This window comes from Chenopodium album, chromosome 25 (genome assembly GCF_948465745.1).
Source record: "Chenopodium album chromosome 25, dcCheAlbu1.1, whole genome shotgun sequence".
Taxonomy (NCBI): domain Eukaryota; kingdom Viridiplantae; phylum Streptophyta; class Magnoliopsida; order Caryophyllales; family Amaranthaceae; genus Chenopodium; species Chenopodium album.
Genome location: NC_137858.1, coordinates 15,717,861 through 15,737,189, shown reverse-complemented (window position 1 = coordinate 15,737,189; position 19,329 = coordinate 15,717,861). Strand labels below are relative to the sequence as shown.

Genomic DNA, 19,329 nt, shown 5'->3' with positions numbered 1-19,329 from the left:
AATAACCAGAGCAACCCTGAGGGAGTAACCTGAAAATTTTCATCCCATTTCAAATCGAAATATAATGACAGGATTACAGGAATCCTCCCAAATGCTCTGTCTAGCCACCCGTGTTGATGCAAGAACTGGTGCATAAATTTAATAGGATTTCCTATAGACATGCTTTCTTAAATTACAATAAGATTCTTTGTCAGAGACTAAAGCTCAACGAGAAAATTTATCAAGATGTCACAGAACTTATTGTACTCAACTAGCTTCCTACCATAACTGATGGAATTGGCTGCTGACCTACGTATCTTTATTCTCAGCCCCACCAACCTTCATGGATGACAAGCTGACAATATCACTATTCTTGATCTGATCAAGTTGTTTTTTACCACGTCGAAGCAAGTATTCTATGTAAACAAAATTCTTGCGATCAATTTGCTTGGAATTGCGGCGAAACTCTTCAGATACAATCATTTCAACCTGACGACGACCTTCAGGTGGTTTAGTACGGGCTGCTCGCAGAAAACCTCTGTAAAGGTTCAGGACATGCTTCTGCAACCCTGAAAGCTTTTGTCCACCAGTGCTTCCCATAGCATAAGCCAAGATCCGATATTAAATTGCTTTAGCCCAGCTCAAAAAAATGCTGCTTCACAGATAAAAAGATGGCATCAGTCCTCCATATGAATTTTGACCTCATGACACTATTATGTATAGCATCATAAGAAGATTCTTGCCCATAGACCTTAGGCTTAAAATTTTATTATACATCGATCACAAAAACAAGAAAAATGAACAGCAGCTGAAATTCATTCAAAATTAATTAATGTCTCAACAAAGCATGAATCCCAACAAAGTAATCAAAGATAGTTGTTTTTCTAGACAAATACCCAGAAGACCTCAGTTATTTCAACCATTGAAGGCCCGTACTTTGGCTATTTTGGCACTGGATGGCCAAGTGTCTAGAAAACAACTTCTGTTTCCTAGTAGATTTCTTAATACAGTTTCCTAGGAGTTTTCAGATTCAGTTTTTGAAGAAACACTTTTGATTCGAGGTGCTGGAAATAGAAACAGTTTTACACTGTTTGGCACTAGTATTACATCTTCACTCCCATTGCGTAATCTGATATTTTTTAGCCCATCATTTACTATTTAAATATCAAAGTCCCTAATACTAAAATGCTAACCAATAAATCAGTACCACTTGATACATGACACAATTAAACTTATAAGTCTAGGAGACTCTTTGTCAATACACTAGCAGTGCGTTTGGATAACATTAGAGGAAGGAAAAGAAGGGGAGGGAGGGGAAGAGGAGGGGAGGGAAAGGGAGGGGAGAGAAGAATGGTGAGTTTTCCTTCCAAATCTCTCCATTGTTGGAGGGTTCATTTTCCTACAATTTAATCCCTCCATTTCTCTTCCCTCCAATTCCCTTACTTCCTCATTTGTTATCCAAATGAAAGATATCACATCTCTCCATTTCTCTCCCCTTTTTTTCCTTCCATTTCCTTCTATCCATACACACCGTAAAACTTCTCCATTCTATTTTTAACAGTATGAGGACAAATTCCTTAAAATAAAAAGCAGGGAACTTCCTTTGGTTATACGCTTGGATAATGTAGCAAACAAAGGTGATTTTCATATTTATAATAAATAAATAAATAAAAACAAGCAGATTTTGATTGATTAAGAAACTGTGGACATTTTTATCAAACCAAAGTATGTCCCAAAAAAAACTCGCATATAATTAACCAACAGAGTAGCCAGTTGAAATAGTCAAACATTCGTACATAATTATCAGAAAGCATGGGCAAGAGGCTTTATTTTCACATATGATGCTTCCATGCCTTCTCCTTGTCTTAGGAATGTGACTTCCTTAAGAAGGATGTATAAGATTAGTTGCAGAATTTGTGGAAACATTTCCCATATTATCAAGCTCAGCCTCAGCCAGTCAGCCTCTTCATAAAAGAGTAGATTATAGTAATAAACCCACAACTTAAATTAGGGCTTATAGTTCTCCAGGGTAGAACTTCTAGACTACTACTACTAGACTCCTCACATTGCATGAAGCTGATTGAAGAGACAATCAGCACTCTTTGAACATTTTCAATGCCCTAGAGTCCATGAAGCAATTCCATACAAATATACAGAAAAAGAGTATTTTTTGTGCTGTATGTTAAGAAAAGGGCTTTAATTGATTCAAAGGGAACCTATACTCAGCGAATAAAGTTAATTAACTAGACAGAGAGGGAGAGTGAAGAAAAGAGCTCCCCCTTCTGGATGCCGGAATCAGAACAAACCAAAACAAAGCAACACTATACAACTCATACAAATTTATTTCAAAACCCAAGTTGACTATCCATCCAATGATGAAGTCTCTTCAAAAATGAGCAACAACAGCTCATGACTTCATATATCAATTCTAGGAGGATTACAAAGTCAAGCAACACTATTATATTGAGTAATGTTCATAAAAGATTTCTTCCTGCTCTTTTCCAACGAGTCGAATTCCCTTCTATGTTCTCTCTAAGCCCTTTGAAAAGGTAGACGGGGCATATAGTTTCCCTCCTAACTTTCGGTTTATAACATTCACAAGTGAAAGTTTTCTCACTACATCGAATTCTCTCCAACCTTTTAGCACTCAAGTGAAAGGATCAAAAGTCGCGTAAACTATTTTGGGATGTCCATAAAATGTTACATATCCAACAAGATACTAAAAATCCGTTACATTTCCAAACATATCCCCACTTACATACTTTGCAAAGGGAATCTTTCACTAATAGAATGTGACAATTAACACTGATAATTGAATAAATCCACAAAATTCCCAGAGTTAATAGCATATTTTGGGACTTGGGAGCCTCACCTTCATAATCATACAACAATGAAAAACCAATTACATTACAATTATTTTCATCCTCATGCTTTATATTATCATTACCCATAATCAAATGAGTATAAAATCAATCAAATTAATCCACAAAACAAAAAGCTAATTAGGTTGCAATAATAAAACAAATCAATTTCAATATTCAACAAAAAAAAAAAAAAATCAATATAAAAGTGAAAATGTAATTCAAAATCAATATCCAATTTCCATAATAATTGATCAATAAAAAACAAACAAGGGAACAATTGCCCAAAATTGAAATATTGATTAATAAAACAACAAATTGTAGAAAAAGAGAAAGATAGGAGAAGAAGGGGGAAGAAATGCTTACAAAAGTGGCCATAAACAAGATTGAAGTTGAGCAGATTTCTGGAAGAATTGCAATAGAAAGAATTGGGATTCAGAAAGTTGTTAGAAGTAAGTATTAAATATTAATGGCCACTCAATTATACGGGTATTATTAAGCCAAGCCAACTTCAAAGGAAAGAGTCGAGTCGACGATGTAGAAAAAGAATTCAACTTCGATTATACTCGACGATGTAAACCGGATTTTTTTTTTTTTTTTTGAGAAAGAAAAACCGGTTTTTATGTCGTATGTCTGTTTACATGATATTTTTTGAAAAATTTGTAAATTGTAGTCATTTAAAGTTCGTAATTTGCAAATTGCAACCATTTAAAAAAAAATTGCAAATTGCAGCTCAAAAGTTCATATAAATTGTAAATTGCAGCCCGATTCAACTCTTTCATCAGTTTACATGTCGAAAAATATTTGGTAAAGGTTTTAAGGGCCATTTTTATCCTTAGGAACCAAATTTAGCTCGGAATTAGCAAAAAAATAATGTTAGTGCCTCGTTTTGCGTAACAAAAATGTATCGATTTATGGAAAACTGTAAAAATGAGACACTTAGGTTTTTTTTGCTAATTCTGAGCTCAATTCAGATCCTTAAGAACTAAAATGGCCCCTAAAACCTTTACCGAAGATTTTTTCGACATGTAAACCGATGAAAAAGTTGAATCGGGTTGCAATTTACAATTTATACGAATTTTTGGGCTGCAATTTGCAATTTTTTTTAATGGCTGCAATTTGCAATTTTTTCTATTTTTTTATAGGAAAATTTGTTAAAAAAAACTTTAAAGGATAATGACCCAATCAACCCAAAACTAACACAACCCTTGACCCGGTGTAGAATTGACTCGGAATATGACCTGCAAATTATTGACTTGAACTGAACCGACCCAAACTCGAGAATGACCCAAATCCAATTTTACCAATTGAAACCCGAATTCAACCTTACAGGTTACTAACCCTACCTAAATTCAACTTAAATGTTCATTGACTCGACCTTTTATCAACTCAACTTGAATTTAGCTTAGACAGCCTTGCCATTTTGTAACTCTTGCCCTCTTCTAAAATGTTTTTGTTGAGTATAAATCGTTCTCCAAACAACACTATATGGAATTAATATCATATAGGTTGTATCAAACTTGATTTGTACTAAACTTGAGCTCAAAAATGACACGATTTGAACTTATCTCGACCTAAACTTAACCCGGTTGGACAATGATCCAAAGCCGATAATGACCCAATCAACCCAAAACTACCCCAACCTTGAAATAATCTGCTACAAACCCAAATTAAAACCAAGACAACATAGCTCAAACCCAAAATGAACTAACCCGAACTTGACCCAACCCGAAGTCGATCAAATGATGCATAATCTTACATGACCTAACCTGAACCCTACATGCATAGTTTTTTAAGATACAATTAAGCACTAGAAAATGTACAAAAAAAATGAAACACGACAACGAAGAAGAAATGAGAATAGTAATATCTTTCAAAGGTAGAACCCAGGCCCGATCCTTAACGTGTGCGGCCTACGCAACCGCGGCCCAATAATGCTGGGGCCCTTAAATTCATAAATAAATAGAATTTGTTGTAGAAATTATATAGTACTTCCTTCGTTTCTTTATAGTTGCAACACACACTTTATCACGGTATTTAAAAAAAGTGGACCTCACATGTTATAACATACTTAAAATGGGATTAAAATGTTGTTATGAGTATAATCAAGTGGGTCATTTGCTTTAAATAAAGATAATAGTATGATTTTCACCATAAAAACCTTCCTTTTATGGTGTGTTGCAACTATTATGACATTTCCATTTTAAGGAAGTGTTGCAACTATATTAAAAAAAAAAAAAAAAAAAAAAAACGGAGGGAGAATATGTTATTGGGCTCAGTAGTGAATGTGCAAATTTTAGTTTAGGTAGGTGCGTTGTTCGATTTCCATGGGACTACTTTAAAGTTTTTTTTTTTTTTTTTAATCTTTCTTTCTTGCTCTCTTTTATTTTTATTTCTATTTTTTTTTTCAAAGGTTTAGATCCCCATCTATTATCACATGTGTGCTATATTTTTCATTTTTAGCCTTTGGTTTAGCCCTCTCTCTTTTTTCAAATATAAGTGCTATATTTTTTTATTATTGATCTTTTTTAAATAAGTGTTTATTCCTATATTTTGGAAGATTGTAACAATATTTTAATAGTTTTATCCCCAATAATGGTCTCGACTCAATTTCATTTTTTTAAAAAAAAAATTCCAATCACTCTCTCCCCTTTACAATAACCTATAAATACTTTAATTTTTTTTTCCGACATATTTTGCTTAAATAATAATTTAATACATATATTTCTTTATTCTAAACCTCCGTGAAAATCAAAGCGGGTACTTATTAGAAAGCGCGAGATTATTATACATTGTATTTTTTTTTTAAAAAAAAGGGCTAATATTATTTCAATTGCACAAGGCCTCCATTATAGTTGGTACAGCCGTGGTGGAACCCCTTTCCATTTGGCCAAAATCCTACCTAAGCTAGTAAGCCCTCGATAATTTGGAGTCGTTTTGCCATATTTTGGGATCCTCACCCTTCTATATTTTCTCAAATAATAATTAAAGGTCCATTAATTCATACTTGAAATCATTAAAAATAAATAAATAATAAACATTGATTAAATTCTAGTTGCAATTAATATATTGTTGTGATAGGTTTGCACGAGTAGCCGAGTACCATCCTTACAGAGGACCCAAGGATTTTCTACAAATGCGGCTTATTGTTACTATTATTCCCGCACTCATACATGGCTTCACATGCGTGTTATTTAGCAAAATTCGCTCAACTTTCTTAAATAAAACTCTCTTGTCCCGATAGGAGTTTTGTTAATTTGCGGATCATGTATAGTGATTATTGTGAGCGTATTGATTAGAGGTGTTATAAAATGATCCGATCAACTAAATCAGACCTGATCCGAATTTAATTCAATCTAAAATTTAACTTGAATGTTATTAATAATTTAGAATTGTTTGAATCCGAACTAGACCGTATCTAACTAGACATGACCAAACCAGACCTAGTGACCTAAAAAGATACCACCTCTAAATGTGAATTTGTGATTGTCTTTGCTAATCATTTATGGAAAGTGAGACAAATCAAGAAAAAGATATAGATGGTATATTTTAGACCTGATCAATGGGCGGGCCTGGCCGAGGCATAAAAAAGTCCATTTTCGGGTCGGGTTTGGCTTCGGGCCAAAATTTCCATGCCCAAACCCGCCCAAAATGGACGGGCTGTGCGGGCTTTTCGGGCTATTTCGGACCAGGCCAAAAAATGAACTAAAATAGCTTTAAAATGCATTCCCAAGCCCGCCCAAAAAAATAAATATTTAGGCCGGGCTGAAAAATGCTACCTAAAATCGGGCCAAGCCAGCAAGCCAGGCTTGTTTTGATCAGCTCTAGTATATTGGTATCAATGGCGGATGCAAAGCCAATTGAGTGGGGTCCCTCCACTTGAGCATGAAATAAAAGATTTTTTCTTATAAAATTAATTTTTTTCATATAAAAATTACTTGTATTTTTATCAAATGACCCCATTAAAATATACCAAATGTATTTTTACCCCGTAATTATTTTTTCTGGATCCGCCACTGATTGGTATTGGTTAATTTAAACTGATGAAATATATTCTCTCCAAAAAAAATGATGGAATATATTTGATTGATACTCCGTATAATAACTACTCATAATTAAGGATTGAGAAAGGGTGTAACCGTGTAATGGTATAATGTAAGATTATACCTCTTTTAACTTAATTTCACTCACCTTTTATTTTAATACGAAATAAATTGAGTATAATATTATTTACTTATAATAAAGAATGATTTAAACAAATACGGATTATGAAACACTTCTTTTGTTCTTCTATATTCGAGTCAGTTATTGTAGATACAAATATTAAGAATATACAGAGTATTAAACAAAGTGATTGTATATAACATACAGAGTTTAAGATTAAGTGAGTACCTATCAGATCACCCCTCCATATTCCATTCCAAAAAAAAAAAAAAAAAAAAAGATAAGATTAAGTGAGTACTTGGTAAAGATTGCATTGGAGTGAATGAAAAATGTGTGTAAGCATGCAGTAGCACAAAAACAATGAATTTAGAAGAAGGAATTGTTGCAAGATTCTTGGGTCGATCATGAGTGAATGTTTTAAGTATCTTGGGTCGATCATCCAGAAGAATGGTGACATTGATCAAGACGTAACCCACAGAATTAAGTCAGGGTGGCTTAAATGGAGAGCGGCCACGGGAGTGTTATGCGACCGCAGCATTCCCCTACAGTTGAAGGGAAAATTCTACAGGACTGCCATAAGACCAGTGTTGCTCTATGGTACAGAATGTTGGGCTTCTAAGAAAGAGCATATTAAAAAGATGGAGGTTACGGAAATGCGCATGTTAAGGTGGATGTGTGGAAACACTTTAAGAGATAGAATCAGAAATGAGGTTATTCGCAAGAAAGTAGGTGTGGCAGACATTGCAGATAAATTAAGGGAAAATCGTCTGCGTTGGTTTGGACATGTAAGACGGAGACCCGTGGGTGCACCGGTGCGAAGAGTGGAAGAGTGGGATCATGGAGGGATTAAACGAGGAAGAGGGAGACCAAAAATGACTTGGTTGGAAGGAGTGAGGAAGGATATGAAGTGCATGGATTTACGTGAGGATGAAGTTTTGGATCGTAAGGGATGGAGGAGAAAGATTTATGTTGATGACTACACGGAATAATCATATTTGGTTCATGTTAGCCGACCCCACTTTTGGGATTAAGGCTTTGATTGATTGATTGATTGATTGATTGAATTGTTGCAAGATTCTCAGGGGATAAAAGGGTACAAAAAATACACACATACATGATCAGATAGCATCTCAAATTACTGCGCTTCTCATAAAGTCATAGTACACTACACTTGAATAATAAACTAACCTCTCCTACAGCTATTCTTTGCCTGCATTGTCCCCACCTCTACTCCCTTCTCCATATCTCACATTAATACGGAGTAAGACAAACTCTTTTTTTATTTTTTTATTTACATCATACAATTATTACGCGGAGTACTTGTATTTCCTGCCTTTATATTATAACTAGCCTTCTGACCCGTGCAATGCACGGTTTGTTAATAGAAAATTGCATTGAGAGATGAGTGGGGAAATACCAATAAATAATTGTGAGTGTAATATGTAAATGAAAACATAATTAAAGAAATAAAAATTTTGGGACTTTAATTTGAAATGAAACTTAATAGAAAGAAGTTGGAGGGACTAAAATCAAAGAGAGAAAATAAAAAGGTTGAATTAAAGAGGGGAGATGAAGATGAAGTGTTTAATGAAAGAGTTAAGAAAAATTGTATAATTAAAAATAAAAAATGTAAAACGACATGTGGCACATTGAGTTGAAAAGGGAGATAGGGAAGTGTAATTAGAATGATGACATATGTCTTTTTTGGTTTTCTTTTTTAAATACTAAGTATAGATAAGGATATCATATCTCTGCAACACACATTCATATACGATTAAACGGATACTAAGCAAAGCTTGTTGAAATTGGTGGGGATCGGAAATGACATTAGGGTGATTCCCTTACCTCACCCCTCTACTCTCAAGTCTAAAGTGGTTGACATACAAAACTGGACTAGCTTAACCTGTGAGAGGTACCGATTCAGTAGGGTCCTTCATCTTATCTTTTTAAAAAAACGAAAAAAAAACATGCATTAATTACCAGACAAATTAGTAATATAACGCTAGTAAAATTGAATAAATTGATACGGAGTAACACAATACCTCTTTTATCGATAAGAAATTACTAATTCGTTTACCTCTTCTAATTAGTTCTTTAAAAAGGCGTACTATATTGCACTTATTAACAAAAAACAAAGCAAGAAATATTAATAAATATAATAATAATAATAATAATAATAATAATAATAATAATAATAATAGTAGCATAAAAAAGGAAGCAACCCACTCACACACTTGATTCTCACTCTCCACCATCCTTCCAATTCCTAAAACCTCAACCAACGGCCAAGATTCCCTCCTCATTTCTTGCTCTTATTATTATTTCCCACTCCATACTCCTTTTATCCTCCCTCACTCCCTCCCCTTCTACTCCTCCCTCCCTCCCTCCCTCCCTCGACGACGACGACAACGACAAACACGATGTTGTTGGGCAAGAGAGCTCGCCGTCACCCCATGAAGAGAACCACCAGTATGACGGAGTTCTCTTACGACGATCTCTCCATCATCCATCCTCATCATCCTCCTCCGCCATCCCCGTCATCCGATCAACCCCGTGACGGGGTTGATCATCCTTATAACACTCAACACCTTCATAAAGTTATGGGTTTTGTTTCTCCTAGAGGGATCCATAGACGTAACTCTGCTGATTTCGCTCTTCAATCTACCAACTCTCCTACTAACAATACCTTCCTTAGAACTTGCTGCCTTTGTAGCCGCCGCCTCGCTCCCGGCCGTGATATCTACATGTATAGGTATGTTGTGAAATCTACAACTTCTTTTTAAATTTACTACTTTAATTCATTGATGGTTGATGTTTTAGTGTCGATGACTGCAAAAGGTACTGATATAGACGAGATTTGATTTAAAATTATGGGCTCTTAGCATAGTTTACAGCCCCTTTAGATTATATCAACCAATAGATGATACATGGTTGTGATTTAGATATAATTGAGGAATTTACTTCTAATAAAAAGAAGTCTAAAAGGGTAAAGAACTAAAGAATAGTAGATTCTTCTCATAAATTTTTTTTTATTCTTCTCATATTATTATTCCATTGGTTTTCGGCCAAACTATGCAATGTTTTCTATTGGTCCGCTATAGAATATAGATTCCTTGTAATAAAATATGAAAAATATATAAATTAAATTTGTTGACCATTATTATTAAAAAAAAAAGAAAAAAAGAATATTTATATTATACTTTGGAATTTGGATTTAGTACGCCAGATCAAAATTTATTCCCTAGAATTTTCATGTGGTCGAGTTGTATCTCTACACTTTTTGTATGAAAAAAAAAAATCTCAATATTATATACGAAAAACTAGAGAATTTCTAACGAGTAAGTATAATATTAAAAATAAAAAAAAATTAAATAAGCAGAAGTATATATTCTTTCAAAAAAAAAAAGTAAAAGTATTTAAATTAATTAAGACCGTTCAATGTATTATTGATTATAATAATAATGATGTACGAATGTAAATTTAATGCTTATAATTAGTTCTTAAAACTGTATATAACGAAACGAAACCGTGAATTAATTAGGGAGTACTATACATATATATATTTGTGGTGGGTCTAAAAGGCAATTATTAGAGTGATTTTTATTGAGTGGGCGTTGTTTTTATATGATGATGTGCCAAAATTATAGTCGTTTTCTGCCTAGCAATAATTTTGGACACTATGGGCCATGGTGGTACAACTGGGTTACGAGTTTGATTAGGAAAGAATCATCATGATTTCTTTCAACACTAGAGGCTAGAGCTTGTAAATTGTAATCATGTTATATCATTATTATTTTAGTTAACATGATGCCTAATTATTTTCATTTCTTTTTCAAAATTACTTAGCAATTGATTGTGACTTTTATTTATTTTTAATATAACATACTCTTTTCGGGATCAAATAATTGTCCTGTATACTATTTTAATTTGATTGATTTTTAAATGAGAAATTATTTGCTTATTACATCAACTCATTCAACTCAATTGACGGGCCCTAACAGTAGTAACCTCACTTTCATTCTCTATTCATCTAAATTTATGTGGCGTAGGGTGTTTTGATAAATTTTACTCAATCATCCTTTTTTTTTTTTTTCACATCATCCACAAAAAAAATTATACACCATTGTACCATTTACCTCTAATATGTGTCCCAATCTAATTATTACAATATGACAATTATTTGAGGACGATTGAATCATGTTTTTTGCCTCCATCAAAAAGCTTCATTTCCTATGGAATCGGATTTTAATTAGGAGAGAAATTCTAAGGAGATATTGTCAATTTGGAAATAGTTTACTAATTTTAGTGGAGATAAAAGAAAATATAGTTAGATAAATGAAGCTTTGTTGATTTAAATTGAATAAATGTCCAAAGAACTTGTAACATCGTAGCTGAGGGTTCGTTTGGCATCGCTGTGGTTTTCTGGTTTTTTGTTTTTTAAAAGTACATTATATATGTCACATAATGAATCAAAAATTATTTAGATTTATTAAAATCATGATAATTTTGAAAACTGACAACAGAAAAGTGGAAACACCTTTTTCTTGTTTCCTGTTTTTGGTTTTTAGTTTTCAAAAAAAAAAAACAGGAAACTGAAAATGAAAAATGATGCCAAACAAGCCCTCACTTAATGGTTTTTTTTTTTTTTTTTTTTTGTGTGTGTATGTGTGCGCGCGCGCGCGCAATAGCTCACTTAATGTATGTATGGCTTGGTATAGCTTAGGAACAAGATTTTTTTTGTATTCTACTTTGACGGATCTTGATATTTCTTAATAAAAGGCCCGGACTATCTTTTCTTCAAAAAAAAAAAAACAAAAAAGAATTAAAATTAATAATTGATGATTAACTCTACCAATATAGCTTAGGAACAAGATTTTTTTTTGTTGACACACAGAAACAAGAATTTTGAGAGATATAGATCTTTTATTAGAGAAGCTCTACAAATATTTATTATGAATTTCTACTTATTTTGTTATTTTAAGTTTGAATAAACAAAATTATATTACTCCTCTCCCCTTGCGTATAAGGCCCTCCTTTCTATACAATCCATAACTGTCTCAATCCCAATCAAAAACTTATTTGTCTTTATTTTTGTTTTCTTGAATAAGTATTTGTATAAATAATAGGTTATATCACTATCTTGTCCATTCTTAAATTATACTCCTTAGCTCATTATAAAATCATTATTACAATTCAAAATTTTAAATTTACCCTTAACAATAATCAACAATATACTCGTACTTTTAAGACATAAACTCAAATTCCGATCCCAACACACAAAAAAAAAAAAATCAAATAAAAATTAAGTGATTTTTTTATATTGATACATGTAACTAAAGGTGAGCAAAGACTTTAGGTGCCATGGACTAAACCCTGTAAATTTGAGCAGGAGTCCGGTTATAAAACACTAATACCTATTTTCATTATTATATTCAATATTATTTTGCGAATGCAATATTATTTTCATTATTATATTCATGAAATTGAAGTAAGAATTAATTTAGGTGAGCAAATTGGCATAACTTAGTTTTCACTAATTGACACCTTTAAGTAAATCTGAAAAAGAATCAAATCTTGAGTTATTTAGATTTTCTTTAATTTATTTTTGCTGTCTCTTTATTTTCAAGAGTATAACAATTTTGACTTTTAATTAATTTTTTTTTTAAAAAAAAAATAATTTTGCAGAGGAGATAGTGCATTTTGCAGTTTAGAGTGCCGGCAACAGCAAATGACACAAGATGAAAGGAAAGAGAAATGCACTCCTAAAGAATCCAATTCTTCTTCATCTCACCCTACACCTGTCTCTTCTTCCAAACCCGAGAAAATCGCTGCGTTGTAAGGGCTATTTCCTACAAAACGACGAGTTTTGTATTTTTTTTTTTCCTTTCCTTTTTTCCCTCTCCCACTTGCAAGAAATATAAATATATTAAAAAAATTGGAAGCTTTATGCTTGATATTACAAAGGTGAGTGTGAGGGATAGCTCAAGTGGTTAGATCTTTCCTCCTGCTGGTTCCATGTAATTCTGGGATCGATACTCATCATCCGTCGTTGTAGTCTCTAAATACCAAAAAAAAATTATAATGGGAGGTGGGCAAAATAGGAATTTCAACGGTATTTGAATTGTGACCGTGGCTAATCAATCATCTTGTATTTGTAATGCACGCTTGTAAAGATTTACCAGCTGTTACTATGATGAAAGGTTTTGAAATTTGAATATAATGGTAGGCTTGGAGTTCTATGTGTATATGTTTTGCAACTTATGTATTTTAACTTTGTAATAGTAATTATAATTGCTTATTTAACCTAAAGTCCCATCCTCTTAATTCACTTCAATTCACTAATAGTTGCAAAGTTCAAACGGCATTCATTTACTTGAATTGATGGTTTCGTAAAAGGCAAAACCACAAAATGAATTGGTGGTTTTGTGAAAGGTAAATACTAAGGCCCTTTTCTCTTACGTTGAAATTCAGTTCAGTTTAGTTCAGCTCAATTCAATTCAGTTCAGTTCAGTTCAACTCAGCTCCTAATTTTCTTCTCTTATAATATATTCATTTCATTTCAGTTCAGTTCAGCTCAATTCAGTTCAGTTCAGCTGCCCTAAATGAATTGGTAATTTCATGAAGATATAATTAAAACTACAAATTCATTTAGACTTTATCAACTGAACAGCTGATCAATAAAATTAAGGGTCTGTTCTCATCCGATTATTTTCAGTTTAGTTCAGCTCTAATAAGTTCAGCTCCTAATTTCATTCTCTTATAAAATATTCATTTCATTTCATTTCAGTTCAGTTCAGCTCTAATAAGTTCAGTTCAGTTAATGAGAACAAAACCTAAGTGTCAATTCAATTAGTGGTTTTACCTTAAAAAGTGTGTTTTTAATCATTATTTTTTTTTTTTTTTTTTTTTGAGGTGCAACTTAGTTAAGAATTTTGATTTCTGTATACAATTTCTATATAATTTGTTTTACTAATAAGACACTTCCTCCATTTTTTTTTAGATGTAACAGATTGTTTTAAGATGTCTAATACACTTTGTTGTAATAAAATACAAGTGGGGTATGTATTATCTTTGGGGGGAAGATAATAATACTGGGGAGTATTTTTTTAATGTAATTGTGAAGTGTGAGAGGTGAGAAACTATTAAAAGTGGCCAAGGATCACGAGAGGGAAGATATACTCCCTCCGTTACGATTTACTCGCAACAATTACTAAAAATGGCCGGTACACATTACTTGCAACAAACTCATTTTTTTTCCTTTTATAGTAAGTTATTTTGTATGATTTTACCAAATTACCCTTACTTTTGAATTTAAACACCCTAATTAAACTACTAATTTTATCTCATTAACTTAAACTCTACATTGCTTAACATAACCATTTCCACCAAAATCATTCCCCTCCCAATTAAATTCATCATCACTTTCATTTCCCAGCCACCACCACCATCATCACCACCACCACCACCACCACCACCACCACCACCATACCTAGAATTTCTCTCTCCTTTTTCACCGATCTCCCCTCAATATGACCGCAACACCTCGCCGGAAGTCACTTAGCTTTCATTTCTCTCTTTCTGTTCTTTCTTTTCTTACTTGTCGTTGTTTCGTCATTGTTGCTAAAGCTCAAGTTTAAAGGTTTTATGGACAAATTTAAACCATCAAAACTCTAGATCTAGAGTTTTGATGGTTTAATTTAACCATAAACCTTTAAATTTTCAGATTTGTCCTTTCCTAGGTTCGAATTTTGCGGGTTCGTTGGTTGTTCGACTTTGATGGTTGGTGGTTCGACTTTGGTGCAGGGTTTGACTTTTCTGGGTTCATTGGTTGGTTGGTGGGTGGTTCGAATTTGGTCGGTGGTGCGACTTTCTGGGTGGTTCGATTTTCTGGGTTCTTCGAATTTGGGTGGTGGTGGCTTTAATTTCTGGTGGGTGGTTCGAATTTGGTGGTTGGTTGGTTGGTGGGTGGCTGGGTGGTTCGAATTTCTGGTGGGTGGTTCGAATTTCTGGGTTTGGGTTCGAGTTCGTGGGTTGTGAATTTTGGGATAGTGGGTTCGTGGGTGGTGGGTTACGGGGTTGTGGGTGGTGGTTCTGGGTTCGTGGGTTGTGGGTGGTGCTACGTGGTAGTGGTGGGTGGTTTCGTGGTGGTAGATGGTGGTGTTGGGTGGTTTTGTGGTTGTGGGTGGTGGACTAGTGGTGCTACGTGTTGTTGGTGAGGTGTTGGTGGTGGTGATAGGTGTTGGTTTTGGGTTGGATTAGTACTTAAGTGTATCCCTAATTTTTCAATAATCAAGCTTATGATCTTTTGCCTAGGAGTCCGCAATTCCCTCATTTGTTGCGAGTAAATCGTAACGGAGGGAGTATAATATACGAGTATTAAAATATGCGGAGTACTACATAGAAGTATATTTTATCATAAATATTAGTGCAACACTTTGGATATAATTTCAATAAAGATATGTAACAATTAAAATTTGACTCAATCATCATATCATATACTTGTAACTAATATATAAAGCTAAACTTTTAGCCAGGTCACGAGACAGCGACACTTGGCATTTTAACTTTTCAATTAGTGTCGCGCCACCTTAGACAGATTTGGATAGACTTCATAAGATAAAAAAAAAGTTAGTTAATAATTTCATTTTCAATCAAATTAGGATAGAATTTTAGAATAAGATTGTTAATTTAGACTTTTATTTTCGATAAAATACCAAATAATAAACTTATAATTAAGCCACAAGACAACATTTAGCATTTCAACTTTTTGTTAAGTGTCGTACCACGTTGGATACCACGTTGGATAGATATAGATAGACTTTGTAGCATAAAAAGTTAATTTAGAATTCTATTTTCGATCAAATTTGGTTTATTGTTATTTAGAGTTTTAATTCAACAAAATACCAATATTTCATATATACAAATTGAATTATAATTTTATCTTAAAAGTCCATAAACAACCCGGGCATCGCACGGGGCACAAAGTGACAAAACTAGTTTCTAATATTAAAGCTATACAATATATCTGTTATAATGAAACCATTTAACTAAGAGAGTGCTTTTTTTTTTTGTTTTTTTTTGTTTTTTTTTTCATTTTTAGACATTATTATATCTACGTACTCTTATAAGACTATATTCTCTTCATCATAATTTTGTTGAACTGAAATTATTTTTACTTTTAATTAATATATATATATATATATATATATTTGCTCAATAGAGTTACTAATTTTTAATTGGTTAAATTTATTTTATTTTACAATGTTGAATATAAATTTAGCAAACTAAATTTATTTTTGATGAATATTATTGTTTTAACAACGAGAACATGTTCTTTCATAATCGTTGCATAACTAACCTAGTATACTCCAACTAAATGTACTTGCGATGATGCAATCATCAACTACACAAAAGTGTGTTGGACAAACTCACAAACCTCTTTTCTGATGTAGACAAACTTTACACTGAATCTTATTAACGTTGATAATACTGATTAATGATCATCCACGTACAAATTTTTTGTTCAACTAGTCTTTTATTTCTTCTCCCCACTCTCCGTGAAAAGGCATTAGACGCATGCAATTTCCATTATAAATTTATAATATTATATACAATATTTTTTTTTTTGACACCAAACCGAGCCTAGCTTTATTAATTCAACAAAAGATCGAGATCGTTACAAATCACCCCATGAATTTCCGGGGGATATTCTTCTAACCACACCCGATACTAACATTGTTATTATATACGATATTTATTAGGTCATTTTTGTACAAATTAATTGTCAACAAATCTTAGACTAGATTATAAGACAAACTCAAACATTGTTAATTATTTGTATCAAAGTTACATATACTAACAAGGTCTTGACTTAATGGTTAATTAAGCCCGATTGAGAATTCATGTAAGATTTTTGAAAGTTTATTTGATGTACTTGAAATTGTTTATTATTTATTATTAAAAGCAAAATACAAAGTACTTCTTATTAAAAACGATCAGGTTGACACCATTAGTTTTAGATCTTGCTCCGTCTTCTCTTTACCAAACTTCTAATATTAAACATTTCCGTCCAAATAAAATTTACCAAACTTTTAATAATAAAATGTTCTAGTATGCACTTACCTTCATTTGAATCCAAAAATTTACCAAACTTTTAATAATAAACATTTCTAGTACTTAACCCCATGAGCTAATTAAATATGCTTATTCATCTTTGGGGACAAGAAATTTTACTTTAATATTACATAAAAATTAAATAAATAAACTTGATTTAAGAATTGATTACCTATGACAACTTCAAATTAGGAAAGCAACTAAAAGCAAGTGGTCATTTAATTTGTTTGCTTTCAATTGCTGAAATCACATTCTTCTTAACTTTTGTTTAGTTAATTAATTTTAATTAGCATCTAATGCACTCAATTATCTTATCTTAACTTTATGGAGTCATCAAAATACTTCATTAGTCATCTATGTAAGAGTAATATTTTAAATTTTTTTTCTTTTCCAAATGAATTAAGGATTCTGGTGAATAAAGATGTCATTGCCTCAATAGATTCCTACTAATTTTGATTTTTATTCTTTTGAGCTAAGCAACAACTTTATATCCAATATACTAATAGCATTTATTATCCGCTAATCTTGGTATATTAAAGAAGCCTCTATTATTGGAAGTATGATGTCAATAATGTTGGAGGAGGTGGGCACTAATAAGGTAGTGGTTGGTTGTATGTCATGAACCAAATTGATAAAAGTATACTGTAAATTTGTAACTTACACCCTAAATTTAAACCTTTCAATTAAATCAATCCTTATCTATTTTATTTAATGTAAACTAAAAATCATCATTTATATCTTCGCAGTGTTACCTAAATAACAATGAATTGAAACCAAAATTTTTAACAAGTGATCTAACTAAAGTATATTATTACAGACCAAAAACTAATACTCCCTCCGTTTCATAATGTTAGAGCATGTTCACATTTACTGAACTGATTGGAGCTGAATTGAACTGAACTGAACTGATTGGAGCTGAACTGAACTGATTGGAGCTGAACTGAACAGATTGGAGCTGAACTGAACTGAACTGAGCTGAAATGAATATTTTATGAGAGAGGGAAATTAAGAGCTGAACTGAACTGATTGGAGCTGAACTGAAATGAACTGAATTGAACTGATTGGAGATGAACTGAACTGACTGAACTGAAAGTAAGTAAATATGAACAGGCCCTAGTCCCATATGGAATCAATCACATAAAATAAGAAAAGAAATATATTTGGAATCTATCATTAAAGTACAACATAATTCATAATTAGTTTACCTTATTTAACTTTTTTTTTATTTTTTTATATGAAAGCACAAGTCATAATTGCATAATTTAAGGTAAAAATTTCCTTACTTAGAGTCATGTCATCAATCTACAACCAATTAATTCCAAAAAAATAAGTTATAAATGAAATATGTTCAACGGGTAGATCTTTTTGAAACGCCCAAAATAATATTTGGGACTAACATTATGAAACGGAGGGAGTACTACCTTTGTTTTGCTGAGTTTTATTCAATTACTACAGTATAAATTTTGTATTAATAAAGAGAGAGAGATAGAGAGATAGAGATTTATATACTTGGTATATAACAGAGTGTAGACACCCATTTGTGCCTCCTCAAAACCAAACTCAGTGCTGAATACCTTTCATATCAAATGATAATCGAACGAAGTGAAAGTGTGGAAAGCCTAGTGATGCGGTTGTTTTTATTAAAAATCCTTCTTTCTGTTTTCGAAAACCTGCTCTATTTTATGAAAACGTCTAGTCCAGTTTAGTTTGGTCCATGACAAGGGTCCAATAATAATGTAGTTGGATGGGGTTTGAAAAGATCTTTCCAACGATATATTATAAGCCCAATTCCGATGAATAATAAGGAAGTTATGGCCAAAATACTAAACTGGGCCCATATCGGATTTTACCTACGACCCAATGATCGTGTGGAGGGTCCAAATGTTTAATCCTATTCCTAAACTAATTAGGATTGATTAGAATCTTCTATAAGTTTCTAAAAGATCTTAATTATCCTTTTTGAAAAGATAAGATCATAGAGTTTGAATAGAATAAAAATTTCCTTTTTTAAATCCTAATTCTATTCGGATTTAAAGATGTTCAAAGACAGTCAGATATTATTTTTGTGCCTCATATTTTTTATCCAAATTTTATATGGTTAGATAGATCTTGAAATTATCTTTCCAATGATATATTATAATATTAATTTCGAGCTATAACGAAAAAGATATGAAAGGAATACGAAATTCTATCCAAAACTGACACTGTCCCA

At 32.5% G+C, this 19,329-nt stretch overlaps 1 protein-coding gene across 1 annotated transcript; it reads left to right on the top strand.

Annotated features, from left to right (window-relative positions):
* Positions 1-9,259: 9,259 nt before the first annotated feature.
* On the top strand, positions 9,260-13,313 carry LOC145614891 (FCS-Like Zinc finger 5-like). Its single transcript, XM_081669962.1, has 2 exons — positions 9,260-9,756; positions 12,690-13,313. The coding sequence occupies exons 1-2, from the start codon at positions 9,425-9,427 to the stop codon at positions 12,841-12,843; spliced, it is 486 nt and encodes a 161-aa protein (XP_081526088.1). The 5' UTR covers positions 9,260-9,424; the 3' UTR covers positions 12,844-13,313.
* Positions 13,314-19,329: the final 6,016 nt, after the last annotated feature.

Bases quoted from the DNA above. Each gene is read 5' to 3' on its own strand.
- LOC145614891 (XM_081669962.1), top strand. From the start codon at position 9,425: ATGTTGTTGGGCAAGAGAGCTCGCCGTCACCCCATGAAGAGAACCACC. The intron at 9,757-12,689 runs GTATGTTGTGAA...ATAATTTTGCAG, and splicing joins CGTGATATCTACATGTATAG to AGGAGATAGTGCATTTTGCA.